Source organism: Populus trichocarpa, chromosome 19, assembly GCF_000002775.5.
Source record: "Populus trichocarpa isolate Nisqually-1 chromosome 19, P.trichocarpa_v4.1, whole genome shotgun sequence".
NCBI lineage: Eukaryota > Viridiplantae > Streptophyta > Magnoliopsida > Malpighiales > Salicaceae > Populus > Populus trichocarpa.
In genome coordinates, this window is record NC_037303.2 from 2,744,622 (window position 1) to 2,751,932 (window position 7,311).

A 7,311-nucleotide genomic window follows, 5' to 3' on the forward strand; every position below is an offset into this window, starting at 1 on the left:
TGGTTTACCTTTCTCAGATCCTACTTTATACCATACTATTGTTAAATAATTATTTTAAAGATATTGATTAATGTTTCAAAGGCTATAAGTATGCACTCACCACAAGGCATTTTGAATCCACGAGTTTAAATTTTTTTGTATTTTTTTTTAATATGAAACTTAAAATTGGGTAACAACAATGGTAACAGACCCATTAAAAACTAATCGTCGAGTGGAGATTTTTAAGCTCATTCTATTTTATTAACCTCAAAAGATAGATTGCAAAGAGAGGGAGAGTGATAAAACCAACAATCCTATATTAAATAAATACATAAGTAATATAAAATAATATATAAAATTTAGAATAAATAACTCACGATAAGATTTAACTTTTTTTTAAAATAGAATTCAAACTCAACTTTCAAATTCAATATATATATATATATATATATATGAAGAAAAAAAAAAACACACACATCTAGTACAACAATCACACACACTTATAGTCTCTTAGAAATTATAATGTTCACGAGTCACCTGCTCGTTTTATTACAATACATTCGGCAACATTCATAGAGAGTTCCAGCATGAGCTCAAGGTAAGAATTCTACCCCATTATTCGCACATAGGCACTTGCTCAACATATAATAAAGTGACATAATCTTTTAAACTTAATGGGATTGTGTAGGCGTCGTCATCATCCCCATATACAACATCAGTAACTCGAGCAAGGTTAACAATATGTTGAAGAAGAAGCATTGGAGCATTAGTTGGCCTCATGCAATCTTCATTGATGTCCTTCCATCCATTTGCGACCATCTTTTGTATCTCTTCAATTGCTTTCTTGTCCGAGACATCATATTGTTTCATGTAGCATTCAACACCGGATGCACAGTCTCCCCTCTTTTGTTCATCCTTCAAACAAATATAGGATGTTATATAATGGTTAAAAAATAAACTTAGCATGACAAATTCAAAACACAAAAAAAAAGGACAGGAATAGTCATGAGTAGAGCCCTGGTTCAATTTTGCTGATGCAAAAAAATAATTGAAAAATCCAGGAGAAACTATTCAGTATATCATAAGCTGAACTAGTTCACTTAAAGATAGAATTTGTGAATACTTTTCAAAATAGATTCTACTAGATTGTTGGCTTGCGCTAAGATATGGATCATATTAAAATTTTGATAACATACAAAAAATATATCTAGGTATTGCTAATGTTTTTTAGTAATTATTTTTTAAAATCATACATAAGCTTATCTAATGTGACATGATGAATTTGATGGATTCAAAGACAACCCAAACAACTAGTAAAAATATAGTTTGACTTACAAAAACACAACACAACATTTTTTTAAAAAATAGAATAGCAACATATTGGATCAATCTTGACCAATCCAGATTAACCAGTTAAATCTACGACCCGAATTATGACACCATGATAACCTTCATATAGAGAAAATCAAAACAAATTATGAAGTCAATTTTTAAGCAACCTAATGTTGAAGAATGGAAATGAAAAAATTAATTGAAAAAATTTAACTTGGGTTAACCAGCCAAACCCGTGATCCAAGTCATGAAATTGTGATAACCTCATAAAAATTAAACAGAAAAAATAACTTGACTCAACTTGGGTTAACCTGTCAAATTCAAAACCAAGATTATGGGACCAAGATAACCTCATAGAAAGCAAATTGAAATAAATCATTAACAATAAACTAAAAGAGGTGGTGCTTTTAATGTGCACCACCTTAGAAAACACTAATAATTTCAATTGTATTTTTTTTCCTTTCTAAATATATGTTTCTTTCTCTAATTTTATATTTCAACATTTGATTTATTGAATATTGAGTTTCTTAATTTATTGTGCCTCGTAACTCGTGTCACGAGTTTGAAGGGTTAATTAATTTGATTTTTTTTTAATTGATATTTTTTTTCAATTTTATCCTTTAACATTGGGTTGATTAGGAATTAGACTTCATCAAAAAAAGATCCCAATTAAAAAAAACTCGAGTCAATCAAGTTTACCCGTCAAACTGTATTGAAATGAATAGTATTTAGTGAAGCTCAATCTTCAATGAATCACGTATTAAAGTATGAAATTAAAATATATATATATATATATAAATTTTTAAAAAAATATTATTAAAATAAATAAAGTTTTGTGAGATAATGTATAAGTAAAATCATCACTTCTTTAAGTTTACTGTTAATGTTGTTGAACTATACTAGTTAACTGAAAGATAGAATTTGTGAATACTTTTCAAAAGAGGTTGTATATTTATATGGTAAATTCGAATTCAATTATCAATATATCTAATAATTTATTTATTTATTAGAGATTTAAATATCATACCTCATGGCCCACTATGTCATTCATTAAACGACCGATCATCTTTGCAGCTTTCATAATTTGTGGATTACTTTTTAGCCATTTATACTCCTCCTCTCCTGCAACTTCATCCATTTCAACGAAGGACGCTGCCATAATTACCCCATAACCAGTCGTTTCTAATCCATTGGGCACATACTCATCAAATGGTGGGACATGGCCTACATCTGCCCACTGCGCCTCCACTTGGTAGCCTCTCGTCAATTCTTTGAACTAATAGCATACAAATAAAAAAGAATGTATTATGCTAGAAATAGAAAAAGAATGCATGAGCCTGGAGAAATATTCTTACTGCCTCCTTCACGTAATATGAGGCGTAGGATCGTCCTTGCTTTCCCATATCACTCTCAGTTTCATTGAAAAGATTCAGAAGAGCTCTGTAAAGAACTTTCAAGTACTCGGCAGGTAGTTGATCGATGGCATCCATGCAGCATCTGAAATTGAGACAGAAAATTACGTATCAACTTCAATATTTGTGAAAGATTTCGAAGAGATAACTTGTTATGCTACCATAACTATTATTGTATCATTTCTTTGTTTTGCTGGATTTCCATAGCTATTATTGTATCCTTTCTTTGTTTTGCTGGATTTCCATCTACTAGATGGCCAGCGTAATATATTTCTTCGATATTCATATAAAAAAGAAGAAGAAAGATTATGAGGTAACAAGAAACAAACCTTTCAATTGCATCACTAAAATGTTGTATTTCTTCAAAAGATGCATATGCATCATATGTATCATCTAGCAGTGATACAATTTTTGTATATTTCGTGACCATCATCCGAGAGAAAGCATATTGAGGCTCGAAATGGATTGCATTTGCCCAGAAATAGATCTCTACAATTCTATCTCTTGCATATGGAAACTCCTCAGAAAAATTTAAGTCATTCCACCACCTAAAATGTAAATAGCAACCGAGTAAATAAATTCCAATAGAAACTTAGTCTGATATCTCTTTTGACCTCGAACGAAAAATTACCTCGAGAGAATGGATAGCTCTTGTCGATGCAGTAACTGAACTCGATTGAAATCTATCTTGGCAAACTTGAGTAGAGTGTCATTCCGAGACTCCTCTTCTTCGTAGAAAGAGATGTATTTTCTAGCCTCTATTCTTGGTACGCCTTTGTGAAAGGGCCGGATCAAAGCATACCTAATATGGTGTGCTAGGCGTGGGCTTGATTGCATAGCCAAAGATTCCAGGTTTGTCTTTGTGAGAACAAGGGCTTCATCCAGTACCTGTTCTCCATGCACACTTAAAAATGAAGCTTCATACAAGCTCAGGATGCCTTTGACATCGTTGATGATTGTTTTCTTAAACTCTCCATTGTTGTCCTTGAACTTGTCGAACACAACTGATTCATAAAAACACTACAAATTTTAGCCAATTTTCAAAAGATGTTTGTGGATTATGAAAGAGTATTTATTTAGTTTCATGAAAAAATAATTTTACTGTTCTAGTCATTTTTTTAATAATCTTAATTTGACCATAGATTTAGCAGAGTTTAAAGTACTGTCCAAGAATTAATTCTTGAGATGTTAATTAAGGTTTGAAAGGCTATAAAGTGGAAGTATGCGCTCACCGCAAGGCATTTTGAATCCATGCTGTCTCAATACTCGAAATAGAAGTGACAAAGTGTAGAGATCAAAGTCATGCTTCTCAAGAAGATTAGGAAGGTCATCAAAAATTTCTTTGAGGTTGTTTTCAATCTCTTTGTCAAAATGATACGACACACCAAGCCGACATAACAGATTAATGAATTCAATATGTTCCACTGGATCCTTTTTCGATGCCATCAGCATGTCCTTCACATTTTCCTTCAACTCTTCTACTTGTCGGCTGTATGACTCGAATTCCTGCCGTGAAATATTCAGTTAATATAAATTGATAGCATTGGGTAATCCTTAACGTGTTTTTTTCTATTCTATTGATAATGTTTTTTCTTATAGAGTTTTACTCAATAAAAATGAAGTCTCTGTTTAAAGTAAAAGTAATCAACAGCTAGACAAATGTATAGCATATGAGAGGAGTGGCAACAAAATATACATATGATTTTATCATTAAAAAGAGAGAGAGAAGTACTAACCTAAGAGCTTATATACAGTTTTTGGATTTTTTTTTTTTATCTTGATACTTAAAATCATTAAAAGAAAAGCTACACTGCTATACACACAGAAGAGAAGTAGTATACCGTTTGTGGGAAGGAAAATGAAGCGAAGCTACAACCCCACAAGCTTGGTGGGAAATCTGCCTTTCCACGAGAATTGTTTTGTTGATTGGTGTTTTCCATTTTCTTGAATGAAATAGAGACTACTACTTTGAGTACTTTGATGCTCGAGTACCTAAATCATCATCAAAGGAAAGCTATTTATAGGGAAATGGCATGACGTTGTGTGCTATAACTTTTTTTTTTTTATTGAACTCCTTAATAAAAAAAGATGAACGTGATTATGATGTTAAACGTGGTAGTATTAGTTTAAAGTATTTTTTATATATATTAAAATAATATTTTTTATGTTTTAAAATTTAGTTTTGAATTGAAACCTATTTTTATAAAGTCATGATGTTTGAGGAACATCGAATCAAACTAACTCTTCATTCTTGATTTATATATGCTTGATGACGATTAAAATCTTAATTTTGATTACTTGAAATCTGGTCTGGTGTGATGTGTTAGAGAATAATATAAATCATATCCTGAGACCTTACCTAACAGCTTAAGCTATTGGGTTGAGATGGTTCTTTGACATGGTATCAGAGCCTTGATGACCAAGTGGTCACGAGTTCGAATCTCACTATCCCCATTTATTTGATAAAAATTAAGTACAAGGTAATATGGGCCTGTGCAAGTTTCAAGCCCAAAGAGCTTTCACTTGAGGGGGTGTGTTAGAGAATAATATAAATCATATCTTGGGACCTCACCTAACAGCTTAAGCTATTGGGTTGAGATGGTTCTTTGACATGGTATCAGAGCTTTAATGACCAAGCGGTCACGAGTTCGAATCTCACCATCCCCATTAAGTTGATAAAAATTAAGCACAAGGTAATGTGGGCCTGTGCAAGTTTCAAACTCAAAGGGCTTTCACTTGAGGGTGTGTGTTAGAGAATAATATAAATCATATCCTGAGACCTTACCTAACAGTTTAAGCTATTGGGTTGAGATGGTTCTTTGACATGATGTTCACATTGGTGGGTTTATGTTTGAGTATTCTTTATGTTCTTTATTTTTTATGTGTTTGATCTATTTTTCTTAAGAAATTTTTAGTTTTTTATGTTTTTACTTATGTTGAATTTGTTTTGGGTTTAGGTCTTTATTTCAGTTTATTTTCGGGTTAATTTGGTCGGGTCAACCCAGTGAAGTTAACTAAATAACTAGGTGATGACTTCTTAAACTCGTACCATGCCCCCACGTGCAACATAAAACTGAGACTAAAGAAAAAAGAAAGGTAAAAAAAAAAAAGGCAAAGTGTATTGGTATGGATCCATGAATGCAAAAGGAGACCAAAGACTTGCATAAAATAATAAATCTGGAAAGGACAACGTAAGAATGACAACACAATGTCGGGAGGGAAAAAAAAAAAAAACAAGACAACGTGAAACATGCAAAATTCCAGCTCAAAAGAATCATAAAAGAAATAATTGGAATAAAGGTGGCAAATACACGACAAACAAACATCAAGGCATCAAAAAGAACATTAGATGCAAGAAAACCTCAAGAGGTGTCGACAAAGCATAAGCAAGCATGAATAAATTATCCACAATGAAAAAAAACACATTCAAAAACAGAAAAGCTTTGAGAAAAAAAAAAACCAAAAAGGACAAAACAAACTGAGAATGCAATGACGACCACAAAATGAGAGATTTCAAAAACAAACAGAGCACAAAAGTTTAATTAACACGTGCAACAATGAAAATAAAAAAGGAAATCGCAAGGACAAGATGATATATAATATATAAGCCGTTAATTTTATTTTTAACATAGACTGTTTTATCTTGCCCCATAAAAAATAGGAAACCAATGGACAAAAAGAGAATGGGGAAAGATGTGCTTAAAAATTTCAAGCACAAGAAGTGCACAAACAATGTAGAAAACAAATCCCATATAAATATACTAATATTAAATACTTTTATTTATTATACTGCAATAACTTATCTTACCACCAAGTAATTTGAAAATAATCTTGTAATAATACTAATTATTGATATTATTACATAATTATGATTCAATAAGTGCACTGCTTACTTTCAAAAGTAAGTTTCATTACAAATAAGTTATTACGAATTATTAAATAATAAATTAACCAAATAAATTGTGAAAATATCTTTACCTTTTCATAATTTAATTAAATTTCTGAATTATGATAATTATAAATAATGAAGTATAATCCCAATAAAAAAAACATTACATTAAGAAAGAAAAGGATAATGTTTTAAGTTGTAAAGAAAAATTACAAACAAATAAATATTTGCACTTATTATATGCTAAATATTATATTATTATTTAATAACCTCGAAAGTACGTAATGTAATTATATTAATATGAATTTTGAAGTCAAACCCTCACACGCTGCACTTCCAATTGTTGCCGTATTTGGCTCGTCTTTTTTCATTATGGCCAGAGAATAGATAAATCCCACAAGAAAGCATTGACTTGGAAACAGAGCATTGATTACAAAGCAAATTCGGCTATCATCCTATCCTATCTCCAAACATTGACAACAAAGCAATCCCCAAGAAAAAGTTAAAGCTCCACTAATCTGACCAGCCAACCCCTTTAGAATCAGCCACCTTCAGCGCAGAAATAGTGACAAATTGTCCAGCTGAAACCAAACATCGAATCTCACCAAATTCAACGTCGCCAGCTCCCAAGACGTGAAAATCCACTGTGCAAGTTCATTGCCTAATGGTCTGTTTCTCCAACCCTATCCAAGCTTATGG

The 7,311-nt window shown here is 31.6% G+C and overlaps 1 protein-coding gene across 2 annotated transcripts; it reads right to left on the bottom strand.

The window, feature by feature from the left end:
- Nucleotides 1-393: 393 nt before the first annotated feature.
- On the bottom strand, nucleotides 394-4,710 carry LOC18108167 (probable terpene synthase 6). 2 transcript variants are annotated; one of them, XM_006371021.3, is made up of 7 exons: nucleotides 4,565-4,710; nucleotides 3,956-4,229; nucleotides 3,355-3,727; nucleotides 3,053-3,271; nucleotides 2,667-2,808; nucleotides 2,339-2,587; nucleotides 394-894 (listed from the first exon to the last, which is right to left on the bottom strand). In XM_006371021.3, exons 1-7 carry the CDS (start codon nucleotides 4,661-4,663, stop codon nucleotides 595-597), a joined length of 1,656 nt encoding a protein of 551 aa, XP_006371083.2. In that variant the 5' UTR covers nucleotides 4,664-4,710; the 3' UTR covers nucleotides 394-594. The 2 variants fall into 2 exon arrangements, with proteins under 2 accessions (XP_006371083.2, XP_052305250.1); XM_052449290.1 differs by lacking the exon at nucleotides 3,053-3,271.
- Between the last annotated feature and the right edge of the window lie 2,601 nt (nucleotides 4,711-7,311).

What these genes read in the sequence shown, in the direction of transcription:
- LOC18108167 (XM_006371021.3), bottom strand. Translation starts at nt 4,663, where the DNA reads ATGGAAAACACCAATCAACAAAACAATTCTCGTGGAAAGGCAGATTTC. An exon ending in TGGATTCAAAATGCCTTGCG is followed by an intron (nt 3,728 to 3,955) that starts GTGAGCGCATAC and finishes TTTATGAATCAG; the next exon opens with TTGTGTTCGACAAGTTCAAG. An exon ending in GAGCTATCCATTCTCTCGAG is followed by an intron (nt 3,272 to 3,354) that starts GTAATTTTTCGT and finishes TTTACATTTTAG; the next exon opens with GTGGTGGAATGACTTAAATT.